The sequence below is a fragment of the Melospiza georgiana genome, chromosome 4 (assembly GCF_028018845.1).
Source record: "Melospiza georgiana isolate bMelGeo1 chromosome 4, bMelGeo1.pri, whole genome shotgun sequence".
NCBI classification, from domain to species: Eukaryota; Metazoa; Chordata; class Aves; order Passeriformes; family Passerellidae; genus Melospiza; species Melospiza georgiana.
In genome coordinates, this window is record NC_080433.1 from 19,410,499 (window position 1) to 19,427,192 (window position 16,694).

The 16,694-nt window shown below is 38.9% G+C and overlaps 1 protein-coding gene across 2 annotated transcripts in view; it reads left to right on the plus strand.

Moving 5' to 3' along the window:
* The window catches only part of BRAF (B-Raf proto-oncogene, serine/threonine kinase), a 77,919-nt gene that overhangs the window by 23,379 nt on the left and 37,846 nt on the right, over positions 1-16,694 (plus strand). For both annotated transcript variants that reach the window (XM_058022309.1, XM_058022308.1), the window contains exon 3: positions 3,531-3,794. In XM_058022309.1, coding sequence (XP_057878292.1) covers positions 3,531-3,794 — 264 coding nt within the window. The remainder of the gene's footprint in view (positions 1-3,530; positions 3,795-16,694) is intronic.

The window sequence follows — 16,694 nt, forward strand, 5'->3', positions numbered from 1 at the left end:
TATAAACATGCCATCTTGTAATGCTTTAGTTGGACTTTGCAGCTTATCAGGCCTTGCTGCATTTTACTTAGTTGAAGTCTCAGGGGTGTTCTCACACATATGAGACTTATATGATGTGCAAATATATTGATATGCAGTATAATTAAAACTCACTTTTTGTTCTGTTTTTGATAGCCATAGGATTATATGTAGAGAGACAAGTTGTGCAGATTTTAATCTAATGTTCAATTTCTCAAATATATACTTTGTGAAATGAAGCTTTGTAACTTCACACCAAGTTGAGAGCGATCTGAGCTGTCAGTGACCCACGCTCACAATCCCAGCAGCAAAGTGCACACTGGGCTGCAGCAGCAAATGAGGAGGCACCCATCCTCTCATTAATTGTGTGGCTGCTTTGGGGTGCTGTTCAGCACAGGGAAGAGAAGCTTCAGGAGGAACCTGCAGGCTCTTTCAGCATAAAGAGAGACTCAGACTCTTCCCAGACCTGCAGAGCAAACGGGGAAGGGGCAATGTCACAGATAGTGAGCATCAGTTCATTTCATGAGAGACAATTCTTCACTGTGACCGTGGGCTTTGAGCTCTGGAGCTGGCTGCCCACAGGTTGTGGGCTCTCCATCTTTCAAGACTTGCAAAGCTTGCTTTGCCAAGGCCCTGAGCAACCTCATTGAACTTGAAAATTGTTTCTGTGCTAAATGTGTGTTAGGACTAGATGACTTCTGCAGATATTTTCTGATCCTTCTTTTCTCTCTTCTCATTCTGTATCAAGCAAGATTTAAGTTTTATGTAGAACATTTACTCCTTAATGGGGATATGTGAACTGATTGGATTGCAGTCTAGATGTTCTAAACTCTTTCTTTTGAAATACCTTTAGAATCCTCAATTTAATGGTTTGTTTGAATATTCGTCTTAATATTTTTCATGCTATTGATTCTGTACAGACTTAATTTTAATCTTTTTAGTTTGTTTTTGAAAAACATGGTCAGAAATCAACCTCATAGTTGACCCAGTGAGCCTTGATGGACTTGGAAGGTTTGTGTAGCTGTTGATGCTTGTCTGCTAAAGTGGCTGTGCTGCTGCAGGTCAGTTTAGTGGTAGATAGGCCAAATCTGCAAGGTTATCTTTCTTTTAGCTAGAAATACTTGCCATAGGTCAGCTTTGCTGGTGTAACTATCTTTGAATTTAACTCTGGAGAATAATTCTATCTTGAATTGGTGCTGTTGTCTTTGTAAAGTCTATTGGTGCTAATCATCAGATGAAACTTTGTTTCCTCAAAGTACTTAACCTTTGTGAAATGAAAATTTATTGGAGATATTCTGTTTCTCCTGCATGCACTGTAGCTCTTTTTGTATAAGAAGAATTTTTTTTAAAGAGAAAAATGTTTTTAAAGTCTAGCAATGCATTTCTAGTTCCTTTATGTTTTACTGTGGGATCTTCTGCTGTGACACCAAGTAGCTGTCTGGTACTTGAGAGCTTTTGTTCTCAGAAAAAATACAGAGCTTTTTGCAGAAATCACTGGTGTAGAACCCAAAGCCAGCTGCGTGTCCCAGCCTTCCATACTCATTGTTTATTCTCTTAAGATAAATCATTTGACTTTGGTTTGCATTAGTGACAGATTAAGCTGCCAATGTAAACATTGTAGGATTGAGTATTTTGAAAGTTGTGTGTAATTTTGTGAAGGAACCAAACCCACGAGCGTCCGGAAGCAATGTAACGTTGCGTGTGTTGGAATAATATTTTGCAATGTTCATGAGAAAGGGAAGTAAGTATTTAGAACAGTATTGGTGAAATGGTAACAGTTTATGTTCCCTAATTTTTGTTTACTGAAAATAATTCTTGACACATGGAGCTTTTACTCAAGTTTCCATGCAAAGTTGATCCTGGAAGTAGGAGAGACACATGTGTTACTGTACAGCCAAAAAATGCCATTATTTATAGTTGGGTAATCTTTCCATTTACTTTTGACAACACAGTTGGGTAAAGTGAAAATGTTTTGGATTTAAGTCTCAGAGTTTGGGGTCTATTTGTGAAATGCTAGACATCTTCAGTTTTTAAAAGAAATATTAAATAATTCTCAGTTGCTTACAACTAACCTATGTTTATCAGAAGTGGAACCCATAAAATTTAGGATTTGCAACTGTGATGTTCATGTCCATCCTGGGAGGATGCAAAGCTTTCTTAAAAATGGAGGGATGAACCATTGTTTACACAGTTAGAGCAGTTTGGATTAGATGAGCCTGCACATTTAACCTGGAGAAATTCCCAATAAAATGTAGTACTTGTGGCTGCACTACTAAAAGTTGGTTGTTTTTTCTCTTTATTCATCTTTTTCCACACGTAGATGCTTCAGACCATTTGGTCAGTTCAGTTCTCCTGTAACTTTAATTAGCAACAGTCATAAACAAAATAATAGGAAAACAAGCAAAATAAGTAATTAAAAACTACAGAAACCAGAAAGTAGTTTTCTTTTGTATAAATATACTGGAAAATATCACTGAAGAATTTATGCATATTGGTATGGATCTTGCTCTTGCTATGGAGGGAAGTAGAAAATTCCATTCCCTACTGCTTACATGTTAGGTTTGGAAGATCTTTGTTTCTTCTTTTCTGTAAAGGTCTAAACAAGGTATAAATATGTCAGTTAACACTGACATGCTTCTGTAGTATGAAACACATGTTGCTTAACTGATTCAGATTTTTTTAAATTTATATGCTGAAGAAAGGGTTCTAGTATTTGATATCAATCAAAGTTTTCTTGTTACAAAGTTGTGCATAACAAACTTTAAAGAGAAATATATACTGATTATATATTTGTTTTATAGATCTTGGCGATATGTTTAACTTGACTACATTTAATAAAGACTTAATGGGCAAAATTAATATTATTTATGTTTTTGTTTGCTGAAGAAACTTGATCTGCATAAGTGGGTTTTGTGTAAACATGCTGAAAAGATGTTAAAAAACCTTCAAAGGATCACTTTTACATGTTTATGGATAGCTTTAAAATGGGCAAAATTTGTGTTCTAACAGAAAAACATATTTTGTACTATTTAATATGAAATGATAGTGCCAGAGGTGAAGGATAGTGAACAGTGAGGAGTCAGATATGGATGATAAAAGGCAGGTTTGAGCTTTCTCTTAATTATTGCATTAGAAGTATTTACCTGTCATTCCAACAGAATGATGAATTTATCTGGAGCACAGTAATTCAGCATTGCAGCTGACAATATTGGTTAAAGTAGTTTTATATGTGGTTGTGAACTAGAATCTTCAGTGCAGGTGCTTTGAAATGGTGACTTAGGATTTCTTCGATCCTTTTCTTCCTTTAATTTATTTAAACATAACTTGTTGGTTCAGAAGGTTTAACATGATGTTCTTTGTATCCTGAAAAGTTTGACCAGACCATTTTGTCCATATTCTTGGGAAACCTGTGTTACTTTAGGAAGTGTTTTGTTTGACGTTTGTTCTGAATTTAGATGTCTGGTTTTGTCTGAGGCTGCTACATGATTAAAACAGCTGCTGTTCCTTCACAGGCCTATGAAGAGTACACCAGCAAGCTTGATGCTCTACAGCAGAGAGAGCAGCAGTTACTGGAATCCATGGGGAATGGAACTGATTTCTCTGTCTCCAGTTCAGCTTCAACAGACACAGTTGCATCATCATCCTCCTCTAGCCTCTCTGTAGCACCTTCATCCCTTTCAGTTTATCAAAACCCTGCTGATATGTCACGGAATAACCCTAAGTCTCCACAGAAGCCCATTGTTAGAGTCTTCCTGCCCAACAAGCAAAGGACTGTGGTGAGTCAGTTTCTATTCACATACTTGTAACCTCAATATTTCCTCTGTCTCTCTCTCTGTATGTAAAAGTTAAGAGCTGAAATATACCTGGGTGGAGGTCAGAAGTGTCATGATCACAGTGCTCTGCTGCACTCAGTTGTTTTGATCTGTTTAGTGTTTTTGAAAGGATTAACTCATAAAAGTCCATTATAGCAATAATATAGAATACAGAACTTAAAAGGAGTTTTGTAACGATGAAGATACCTCAAGAATTTTTTTCTCAAATCAGTTTTATTGGATAAGTAGTATTTTACCATTTTACAATAGTTAGAAAGTGACAATAAACACTATTTCTTGTCTTATACAAAACTATTGATTAGTTTAACAGGGCAAGATGAAGGAAGCATTTTCTATGTTATCAGAGTTACTAGAAGCATTGAATGCTTTAGAGCAAGAACCAGCCTCTTGCAGCTTAGGAGGGCTATGCAGAATTGCTTGGGTTTTTTTTTCTTTTATTCTTTCCTCCCCACTCACCGTGGTGAGCATTTGTATGGACACCATGATGATGCTTTCAGGTCTTCTGTAGGGAGCTGATTAGAGGAGGGACACAAGTTGCAATTAAAGGGCTTGAAAGTGTTGCCCACAAACTGCTTGGAACCTGGTGTTTATCAGTTTTGACAATGTTACAGTGACTCCTCCTGTCATGGAAGAGTAAATTCACTTTTTGCTGCTAGAGAAGGGAATTTTTGTATCCCTTTAGAGCTGCCAGCTGAAGAGCCTTGATATGTCCTTTAGAACAATAGACTGCAAACTGTGATACATGAAATTATTGACAAGCCATAGTCTAGGCTCTGTTTTGCAAGGTAGTACATAATCCAAATTTAGCAGGGGAGCAGGGTTTCCAGAAAAGGTGGGAAACAAATGGACAAGAATTGTCAAACCAGAACATTTTGCAGCAGTCAGTCAGGTGTCAGCTATCTCTGGATTGTTACTCTGTTGAATTTGAGTTGCTGGTAAAAAGAAGACATCAGCTGAGTAGTTCTGGGTGTTGGACATGTCCTCACCCTTTCCCTGCCACCCTCGCTGAGCAAAAGACTTGTAGTGGGAACAACATTGGAGGGCGGTTGTTTTCACCTGACTTTTTTTTTTTATTGCTTAATTGTTCAGGATTGCTGAAAATGGAAAATAATATTTGGGTTTTGACTTAGAGTGGGAGTTCTGTGACCACTGTGCAGAATGTACAGTGAAAAGGCAATTGATTCTGTTGTCTGCCTGTTGAGGCAAGTCTAAGCACACAGTACTACCCGCAGAGTGAGATCTGGAGAGAAGGTCCTGGATTTTGGAGGGACTCTGGGTTCTTCATATGTTCTGTCCCACCCTGTCAGGCTATTTGCAGCACCTGTCGTGGGGCTCATAAGTTGGTTTTGTTTCTTTCCTGTAAAGAGTCACAGCATATCAATTCCTGCACTGTTCTGTGCATTACCTATGTTGTCTCTTATGTGTTCTTCTGTCCTGTAACCTACATAGTGTAATTCTACTCTTATTCTTTCCCCCTCATCAGCCATACTCTTGTTCTGCTTCTTTGCCTCTCCCTTTTTACCTCCTCCTCAATCCTGTTTTATTTTTCACAGCACTAGATGTTCTTTCTGGGCTATGGCAGGCAAACATGGTTTAACTTGGGTGTAGTCAGGGAGAGGCTCTTGCTTCTGTCTCCAGCTTTCTAGTGGAGGATTAACACTATTTGCCTTACAGGTCCAGCTCTGCAGCTAGTTTCCAGCTTGCTTTGGTTCTTTTTATTTCAGTTTTACACAGCTTGGATCAAGTTGTGTTACTAAGCTGAACTTTGTTTTCTTATTTTCCCTTTGTATACTCATAAAGTATCTCTGGTTTAGAGCTGAGAAATGGTGCTTATAAGAGCTCTTGAGTGTGGGGGTTATTGGCCTTGGAGCTGCAGTTCATTTCTCTGAAACTTGAACCAGTGATCATTTTAATGAGAAAGTCAGGAATTTCTTGTATGGGGACTCTTAGTGTAATTCCTTTGTTTTCAGTGTTTATTGATCCTACATGTAGTCTGTTGGAAACTAAGGAAATGCCAGGAGCAATGACAATCCAGAAGGAACTGCAGCTGCTTGCTGAATCCTAGGGTGCATCAAGCACAGCATCACTAATTAGTTGGGAGATGTGATTCTCATCTAAACAAATGTGGCCTCACCTTGAGAACTGTGTGCACTTTTGGGTGCCACAATCTAAGATTCTGTGATCCACAGTGCAGTTTTAATAGCCAGCAGTCAGATGATGGGTTACTAACCTAAAAAAGCATCCAGCATTTTTCACTGAACTCTGAGAGTGCTTCCTTCATTCTCTCAGTGGATTGAGAAGTGTTGCACACGTTTATCTTCCTTCATAACCTTTGGCTTTTAAAGCAGACTGGTTGTGTCCCAGTTGTGCCCATTAGCTGAGCCCTTTGCTGATGTAGCTGGGATGTTAGTTCAGGATGCTCAAGTGTACAGGGTGGCTTGTGATGGGTTGGAGCTGGAAGGAGCTTCCTTGTGAAAATATGTGGTACCTGCTATTAGAGCCTTCTCCTTGCCCTAGTTCCCATTTCCTATGGCTGTTAGAACAAGGCTGGTGTGTTCTACAATCAAGCAGGTGGCTGGGAGAGATACTGTTAAAGTTCCAGTGTTGCAGCAATCTCCTCCCCACCTCAACCTGAATTGCTTTCAATTAATATCTGCTTCTGAAAGAAAATCTTGTTAATATCACAACGATAATTTCAGTCTCTATTTCCAATTCACTTCAGGAGGGGAGAAATGTTGTCAGATCCCAAGGAGTCTATTTTTGTCTGGGAATGCCATGACATTTCTTAAACTGACTTAAAGTGACTGGAATTGAATTGGTAATGGAGAGCCAACACCATTATTTTTTCTTTGATCCCCAAGTACTACAACAGCCTTCTGCTATTTGTTTAGAGCTGCTAAAAATGCAGGAAATGGGGGGGGAGTTGCTTGCATATCTTACATTTTTGACTAGCAACTGCCTTGGTAGTTGAGAGTTCTCTATGTGTTATTGTTTGTGTAGGATCAAGCAAATACATCTGTTGGAGCTGACTCCAGTTCAAAATATAATTTAAGGAAACTGCTGGAGTACAAAGAAATGAGTCCATGGTGTTCAGTGAATGTGATTGTGGTGCTGAAGGGAAGTTTCTTTGTGTGTGTCATGATAAGGCAGAGGTTGGACAAACCTTTTCCGAAGGTGTGAAGGTGCTTGTCTGAAAGCCTGACAGGTCTGGTCAGAGCCAACTGCTGCTGATCATTTGAAGTCAGCATTTTGATGCAGCTGACTGCAGGACAGAGTTCAAAAGTAACTTTTTTTTTTTAAAGCAAAATGAAATAGTTGGCTTGGTTAGCTGGAGGGGAATCAATGACTAAGTGGTGTCAGAAATAAAAGATTGTTTTCCTTGTCCTGGTCCTGGAAAGGGATGAAGAGAAGTTTCTTTCTGTGAACAACCTCCTAGAAGAAACAACAGATTGTTTTTTCTTCTCTGTGCTGGGGTAATTTTATCCCCTATAATGCAGAGAGAGAAACATGTGTACTTCTTTCCTTATTGGCTTTGTTCTACTGGCAAGTCACACATCCTTTGGAGAAGCATTCCACACAAATGTCACTCAGATAAGTCTGTGCGGGTGGGTTTGTTCATTTTGTTCTAGGCCAGAGAGAAGGATGCTGAAGTCATAAAAATAGAAGATGGTGCAAGTCTACCTGAGATGAAAAATTGTTTTGTAGAACAAGTTGATGAGGCTTATACAAGCAGTGGCAAAATTTTGGGAAATAGTGGTTTCAAGCTTGTTTGGGTTAGGAATGTAAATGTCTGTGGTGTGCATAGTAACAAATCTGCTAATTAAGGGAGAGCTTTTGGAGGTGGAAGGAAAGTATAAAAACTCTCATCTCCTGCTGGTTGCCAGAAGTCTGTTACATGCTAAAACTTGGTTTTGGTGGAAGGGAGGTAGTCTTGAATGGAAGTAGATGATATTTACTGGTGAGATTTCTGAGGGAATGCATGCAGCCAACAGTGATCATGGCCTTGGGCATTCTTAGTTGTGGTGTGGATTAGGATTTTTTTTCCAAATTGTATGATTGAATGTGCATGCAGAGAAAGAAAAGAGACATAAGATAGTGCTCACACAAATGAACAGAAGTAGACACATACCTGGCTGTTGAGATGGGACAGTAATTCAAGCAGAATGGTAATTATCAACTGATGCAGAGGTACAGGACAAAGAGGGTAACTTCTGGTTTGTGTAAGAGGAAGGAGACATGGAAAAAGTTTAAAATGAACTGAAGGAGTTTAGGCAATTAGCATCAAAAAGCTTTCTAAGAGTATAAAGAATACAGGAATATGGTATTTGCATGTAGGGAAAGATTTAAGCGTTTTGTGGGATTGCTTGAAGTTGTGTGATTTATCTTTTTCCCCTAATATTTTTCCTTGAGTGTTGGGGGAATAATTTTTGAGGACGTGGGTACAGAATCTTTTGTGCACCAATTTTAACTGGTAGGTTTGGAATAAGGAAAAACCTACATTTCCAATTACAAGAAGAGTTCCAGTTTTTGCTCTGTGAAAGCTGGCAAAATAGTTTAATTGGAGAAATCTCTAAATAATTTTGATTGCTTACTCCTTTAAGGCACTAGCAAGATTTTTTAGACAGTTCTCCCATGGCCCATCAGGTGAGGCTGGTTTCCTCTCTTGAAGGAAAGCTTTCTGAAACATGGAATGGAGTCAACATTTTGTGGACATATCTGGAGTATCTCTCTGTCACAATGAAAGAGCACAAGAATAGGTCAGGCATGTATGATATTTTCCATGGGTTGTCTTCCAAATTTGAACTATTTGTCACTCAGGAATTTTATAAGTTTAAGTCTTTTCTGTTTGGAAGCCCTCTGTCCAGCCTCCATTAAATTTATGCTATGAATACCAGAAATTTGTGTCTTGTGGTTAGAATTCCTTGGGCATGGTTATGTGGAGTGTGAGTAATCATGTTCTTTGTTGATCTTTAAATCTGCCACATGCTACTTTATTTTAAGTGAAATAAGGGCTTCTGAGAAAAACCATTTAACATGAGGCCTGGTATAAAAACAGGTAGCTAAAACTGGTTATGACTCTGCAGAGGAACAATATTAGGATGTTTTTGGTGTTGTAGGGAAGTCCTAGTAAAAGAAGAGAATGAGAGAATTCTAGGAAAGAAGGAACTGCAGTAAGAGGGCTTCTAACTCAAGTACTTTATGAACAAGATCATACAATTGAGGAATAGCAGCCCTGAATGATTTTGATTACCCAGGAAATCCCTTTTGGACAAGTACTTGGAGTGGGGAAAAAAACAGTCTGAAAGCAAATGAGCTCTCCTGAAGGATAATATGGGGCATGGAAAGTTACAGGAAAACTGTTGAAGTGTGAGGAGTGATGGGCATTTGAAAGGCATCAGGTGCTGATAGGTCTTGGGGTACATATCTGTGCTCTGTCGCTGCCTTCTGCACATCACCAGCTTCCAAAGGAAATGTTCCCTTCATGTCTTCTGGCCCTCTGGGTGGAGTGAGGGTGGTAAGGAGTCTCCACTGCTCTTCCCAGTTACTTTTATAAAGGATCCTCTCCCAGCTCCAATGCCATCTCTGTCAGCAAAAGCAAGGAGTGGATTTGGTCACTTTGAATTCTATATCTGTCTGTAGTGGTCGGAGTGGGGACAGTGAAGCAAGGGGGAACAAAAAAACCCAGATGTTGTACATGTTATGAGAAAGCTTGGTGACCTCCAAATATTTCAGTTGTTTGCAGATTCTTGATAGGATCAAATCATTGTGTGTTATCACCCATCACAACGTCAGAAAATTTCCATGGTAGCTTCTAAACCAAAAGCAATACTTCAGGTCACAAAATAAGTTACCCTTTTTTCTGTGTTAAACTATAGAATATTGTGTGCGTTTTGGTTGTTCTTTGTTTCATGCTATTCTGAAGTTTAAGAGTAATTAGAGGTACTTTGTGTAAAAACTCAGCATAAATCTGGGCCAGTAAAGCTTTTTCACTTGGTGTTGTGTTGGTATGCTTCATATGGTTCTCATAGTTAAACATCTGTTGGAAAGTTCATGGAAGTTCTCAAAATGTGAATGTGAGACTGAGTTTTTAAAAGTGACAATTTGTATGTTTAAGAGTTAAAGAAGCTAAACAGGACTGAGAATGCTGTGCATGGGACCAGTTCTTAGAGTGTCTCAGTCTTGTCACACCTTGGTTTATTAGTGCATCTGCCTTTTAATTAGGCAAGCAATCATGTGATCTTCTCTGCAGTCATGAAGACTAGAAGAATATGCTATTTTTATTCTATGTAAATTCTTAGCATAAATTAATTCATCATGCATGCACAACTGGGATCCTTCAAATATTCTGTGTTTAAATCTGGTACTTGATTCATTTCTTTTGAGTTCAGATTTGCATCTTGCTTTCTGTTGTTTATGCTGTGAGTTTGTGCCTCAAGCTTTCTGAGTAGTAAGCACTGGATTTCTGTAGGCATTTGAGCTGCCCTACCAGTTTCACCTGTCAAGTATAAGGAAAATTCAGAGAAGGGATGTTCAGGCAGCTGAATAAACCAGTTTCTTGCTTTTAATTGCACACCTGGTCTGACATGATTAGGTTTTACTAATCAAAAATACAATTAAAACCTCCCATGTTGTATCAAACAAGCAGCAGAAATTGAGTTTATTTTTAGCCTATGCCAGTGGTTGGTTGCTGAATGTATCTGAATACTTTGGAATTTTATGCATCTTATTAACAGTCTGGGGATATGAAGTAAATGGAGTTTACTTTCAAGTAAGCTTCACTTGATACTTCTCAATCACTAGGAAAATTTATTCCATCACTTATTCAATTGTCTTTTCTCTTTCCTCGAGAGTTTCTTTCTTTTGTCCTTCCAATTCTCTTCTCCCTTCCCACTGAGGAGGGAGTCAGCAACCAGCTGGGTGGTGCTTAGCTGCCTGCCAGGGATAACTCAACACAAACTACCCTCAAATGCTGGATAAACTCAAAGGCATATGTGTTGAAAAGAGAATAATTTAATCTACTACAGTTTTATTGACACACTGTCTTAGATTGCAAAGTGAAACAATATTGAAAACTTGCCATTAGAAAACTGATGACTTGTCATCTGGAATGCCATATGCAACTCTGATTGTTGGTTTTTACTCAGGTAAGGAGTGTTTAGTGATTCCTCATGAGATGGAAAGTCTGGCTGTAGAAAGTAATGAATGCTAGAAAAAAAATCCTGTTTGGAACATGCTTCCTTTACCTCATGATGTGCTAGGCAGGCACTCAGTGAAATGGAATGCAAGTCTCAAATCTGAAAATGATCATAATAAATATTTTAATTCCATGTCTAGTAAGTCATACTTAAATTCAAGCTTCTTGTGTTTTTTAAGCAAACTAGCCAAGGGGAGTTTCAGTGTTTGTAGAGAATGTATGTACTACCTGAGGATGGAAGCATCCATTTCGTTTTAGAGTCAGTTGCAACACCTTAGAGAAGGATGTGAATTTTAGCCCTTCTGCTGTAGTTTCTTGCCTCCACGCTGCTTTTAAAGCACTTGGAGTGGGATCTGCTGAGACAGGACTCTACAAAAGTGAACTCTGTTACAAAGATTTGTTTAAACTGTTTTGTACCTTAAATTTCTAATGCATGTGGGTTTTGGTTTGGGGAACAGCCAGCTGTTTTTTTTGTCTTGAACAGAAACCACGAGGTCCTGGGGTTTTGTGCCCATATAGTGGCTACAGATATTTTCCTGGATGAGCATTTCTTGCAAGTCTGAAATCTAAAGCCATATTTTCCAAACTTTGTTTTACTAATAGGTCACTGTCAGCCTTCACAGTTTCTGCCACTGACACTCACCCTAACAAAAATTTGAAGGTGATCTGATCTCTACTGTCCCCTTTAAAATGATCAGTGCTCTTCTGAACACAGTTTGGAACTGTCTCAAAAGTTTGAAAAGTTATATATGGAGGCCATTCATTAGGCACAATAGGTTTCATCCAGTGTGGTTGAGTGATGTTGTATTCCTGAGAAAATATTTCTGCACTGACATAAATCAGTCTGTTGTGTTCTACATTTGATTGCATTGGAGGTGCCAAGGGGTGCTGGCAACCCATGTCTTTGCAAGTTAAATGGAATGCATTTGATTGAATGGTAACAACTTTGTAAAACAGATAAATTCTGATCAATTTCCCTTGGAAACAAGATTTAATGCAATGAAACTGCCTCTCATTTGTCTCACTAATATGCTTCATTAAGAATGTATTTTCTTGCTGCTTTCTCCTGGAAGCTGGACAGAGCTTCATGTCCTGATATCCAGAACAGCTGTTTCTGAAAGCTGTGTTCTTTTCTAGAGGATGTGATGTTCAGTGCCATCTTATGTCCTTTTTGCCACAAATGAGGGTAATTTTATCTGTTAGTGCTGTAAGAAGTAGATGACTGATTTGGTGAAGTGTTCATCCTCCATAAGTGAGATGAGAAATTAAATGTGCATCTCATGTTTGGATTTTACCAGAAAACTTTCCATGTTAGAAGGCCAGACTAATTATTTGGCAAAAGTATAGCCTAATTTGGCAAAAGTATAGCTAATTACAACGAATTATTTGGCAAAAGTATAGTTTAGCCTAATTTTCTCCCAACACGTTGAATTCTGTGAACATGTGGCTGAAATGTTTTAGTCCTGGGTATCAGGTATGGGGAGGAATAAAGTGTGATCTTTCAGGCTGTATGTGTTGTGGTAAACAAATAAATACTTTGAAGTGATATTTGAAATCCATTGCACTTGGCATATTTCCACTGTTGTACCCAGTAGTCTGCTAGATTGTTTGGAAGTGCTCTGAAGCTCTGAGCTGTTACACATACCTTACATTCTGTACATGTGTTACACTTGGCCAGAGTGAGCTGAATGACAGTGTTAGGCTGAGGGAAAAATAAAGCCAGCTGACTAGTTTAGAGAAGTGTAATACTGGATATTCAGGGCTGACCAGCCTTTCCACTTTCAGAGAATACTTTGGCATTGCTTTTTTGGAGTGATTCTCAGTGTCTTTATTGCTCTAAAACATTGGAAACTATGGTGGTGTAAGGAAGCATTTTTAGCTTACTGAGACTATGCCAGTTTCTAGTCTGATGCTAGAAAAGTGATGTAAGAGTTATTTAGGGATGTAGCCCTGAATTTCTTACTGAATTGGGAATGACCTGATTTACAGAAATAAATGATTTATTATGCATTGCTTAAATACTTGTGGCTGCAGTACTAAATATATATATCAATAATGTTGTTACAAATGCTGTCCCTAGAAATAGTTCAGGTGAGTAAAAGAAATGAGGACGTAAAGGGCTACAGTTCTTTTTAATCTGTCTAGGTAGTAAGACTGCTTGGAGAATATCTGCAATCTGGAATAATTTTCAGTTTTTTTCCTTGAGGCTTAATATTTGCAAACTTAAGCATGTGTTTTGGTGTTTCCCTGAATTGCTACTTACACAATTTAGGATGCTCAAGTAAATTATCTTCTCTGGTATATTATTAATCTACACACTGAACACACCTAGCAGTCTGTGTTGGTGGCTTCTGTGCTGTTCCTTAGTGTTATATAGCCCACACTTTCATACCCTTCACTTTTGAAAGTTGCTTGCTGAATCAACTTACTAATTGCTATAAAAACCTAAGCCTTTTCTGATCTACAAATCTTATATATGTAACCTGAAAAGAAAGCCCTTAACAATCACAATTTAGGAGTACATCCCCTAGATTAGTAACATGAGTTTCTAGGTGGTAACCATTGTGAAACACTTAGATTCTCTAAGTTATAAAAGAGAGGGATCAAGAGATAATGGGTCTGTGCAAACAAAATGGATTTTAAATAATATTAAATGTTCTATGTTTCAATAAAATGCCAGCTTTGTTCAGTGTATTGGGTTGCAGGCATAAGAGTGCTGTGTATTTTGGAGTAGATGAGAAATTTTCTCCTGGGGAACTGATTTTGTTAAAAAATGCTGATGTGATTCAGTTGAAGTGCTCTGTGGGAACGCTGGCAGAACTCTAGATGGAATTGATAAACCCTCCCTGGTGCCTTCCTGCCGAGCTGGAGCTGCTGGCAGGGCTGCACCATGCAGGGCTCCTGTCCCTGCTCCCCTCCCAGCCTGGGGGCCATACACCCTCCCTCTGCCTGGGGCTGAGAAAGAAGCTCTTCCCAAACTCCTGCTTTGGAGTCAGCAGGAGTCTGTTAGGCAGGAATGGGGTTGGGTTTTGTTTTTCTAAAGACTAAGTTGATCTCCAAATCACTGTGTTGGAACCAGCTTTTTCTTTAACTTTGCCTTAATTTGGGGGTGAAGAGAAGCTGGGGACAAAAAGAGGTTTCAGAGGGAATGCTTTGCAGGGTGAGATTTCTGCTTTGCAGCAGGTGCTGGTAGGGACTGAAGGAGGGGGCTGAAGGGCTTCATGCACAGATGGTGACAGACCATGCTGTACCAGTCTGGGAAAATGATTAATCAATACTACAGGGACTTATTCTAGCACTAAGTTCTTTTAATTTGGCCTTATGTTTCTCTGCTCGGGAGTTCTGTAAGAGAATGTTCTAAATGTGATGCTGATTCAGGATCATGATGGTTTTTGAGAGTAATAAAAGCAGTTCTTTGGGTTTTAGCTGGATCGTGATGCAAATGGCAGTGAAGAGAACAAATGTTCTACCCATGTTTCTAACTCAAGTTGCATAAATATGGTTTGGATTTTAATGAAGGGGCCTTGGGATAATAATACTGAGGAAAAGCAAATGATTAGTGAGCAGGATGTTTAATGCACATTTTTCATAGTCCTATTCCACTTTTGTTGCTGTAGCTAACCTTCATTCTGATACTTCCCAAATTTTGAGAGTTTGTATTTCCAACTTTATTGATCTTTATAAGAAACCCTGTAACTTCATAAATCTTGTTGTCGACAAAATTAAAAGGAAAAAAAAATTACACTAGTGTAATTAATTAATAGCATTGGAACTTGGAGGTTCCTGATGCATTTCTTTGCTTCATGAGTTACTGGAGGATGTTGTCATCATTTATGGAGGGTCAGTGCTGGAGGAAGAAAATGTTTTCCACTGACTGCAAGACTGCTCATCTCTTCTTTAATGTTAGTAATCTTCCTACTGCTTGGCTTTTCTTTCTTGTCCTGTTCCACTCCCTCACACTGGTCAGGATTTTACTAACCTGCTTTCTTTTAACACTTAACTCTGTTGGAGTTTTCTGCCTAAGCTAGAACCTCCTCCTGCTCTATGCTGGGTTCTGTTGCTGCTCCTAGGCACCTCCTTCCCCCTGATGGTCCTTGTCCAAAACAAGCCACCTTTTCTCCCAATCACAGCTTCCTGTTCAGGATGTACTTCCAGTACTTCCCCAGGCGATGGCAAGCAGTTCTCCCTGCAAGGTGGTTCCTCACATCATTTTTTCCTGCCCTCAGCCTCAGCTCTTCAGTGTGTCTCCCTCTGTCTTGTTTGTTTGATTCCCACCTACCTGCTGATCATGATTCCCTTTCTGAGTATACACATGCTTTCTCTGCATGTTCATTTCTTGAAGTTTGTCCTGACCCTCTCCTCCCGTTTCTCCTTCATGCCCAGCCTCTTTCCTGGCTCTTTCATTCCCCTTTTTGTCCCCATCATCTGCCCACCACCTTTGCAGTATTTCAGTTTCTTCTGCCACTGTGGATGTCTGTGGTGAAGTGACTGAGGTTGCTGGAAAGGTAGGCATGAATTGTCTGTGGGGACTCAACCTCAATCCAGCAGGAGCTATACTCAGAGGGAAAATAGCCTTGAGCCAAAGAACACCTGCTTCCTCCATCAAAGTGGCTCATGATTGGATCTAATGTGGGGGGGAGTTTGGAGCACACCTGCATGCTCAGAGACTTCAGTCAGATTCCTAAAAATATTTACTCTGTTTGTAAATATATATGTTGGAGGCATGGAGAGGAGCACTGAGGGGACAGACAAGTTCTTTTAGGGGTCTTTGGCAGAATGATGATGGCACTAAATCATAGAGACAATTAAAGAGTTATTTTCTTAACAAGACACTTGGATTAGCATAGTGCAGAATTTATTATTAGAATGGTATATGAGTTCTACAAGCAGAATCAATGTTGTGCAATTTAAAAGTAACATAATACAGAATTAATAATACAACTTCACTTATAATTTCTAATCACTTTTACAGGTCAAGACAAATCTTTAATAGATGTTTTGCTGTATCAATACAACAATCATAATTTAAACTCAACATTTGTATAAAAGAATGAGTCACACCCTCCATCCTTGGAGAAAGAAGAGGAGTTCCATTCTAAGGAGTTACTTACTTAGAGTAATAAAAAGATGTATTAAAAAAGAATACAATGTGTAAACCAAAGTCACCTAAGGCTGAGTATCAAGGGTGTAAAGAACTGTGCTATAGGATGTTTTTTTTTCAAGGAATTCAGAAAAATAATCTTTTTTAAAATGTTTGTGTTGACCAGATGAAATGCATAAATATCCTGTAAAGAGACCCTCTCCTGTTAATGGGAAAATGATGGTGAAGCAAAATATTCCTTTAATTTGTGTCTTCTGAAAGCGCATGTGTTTGAGTTCTAGAAATGCAGGATATAGTGTAACCTCAAGTGGTGTTCACACAGCTACTTGAAACAGGCTGCTACTTTGCACTGTCATGCTTAAGTAGGACATAGAGCCCCTAAATACCCATGGAAACTTAAACACAGGGAACAAAAACTAGGCTCTGATCCAAAGCCAGTTGAAGCTGATTAAAAGACTGCTTTTGGCTACTGAGTGCTCTGGCTTAAGCCACTTGCAAGCTAGATTTGAGTTTCAGGTGTTCAGACACACTTATCAGGTTTGTTAAG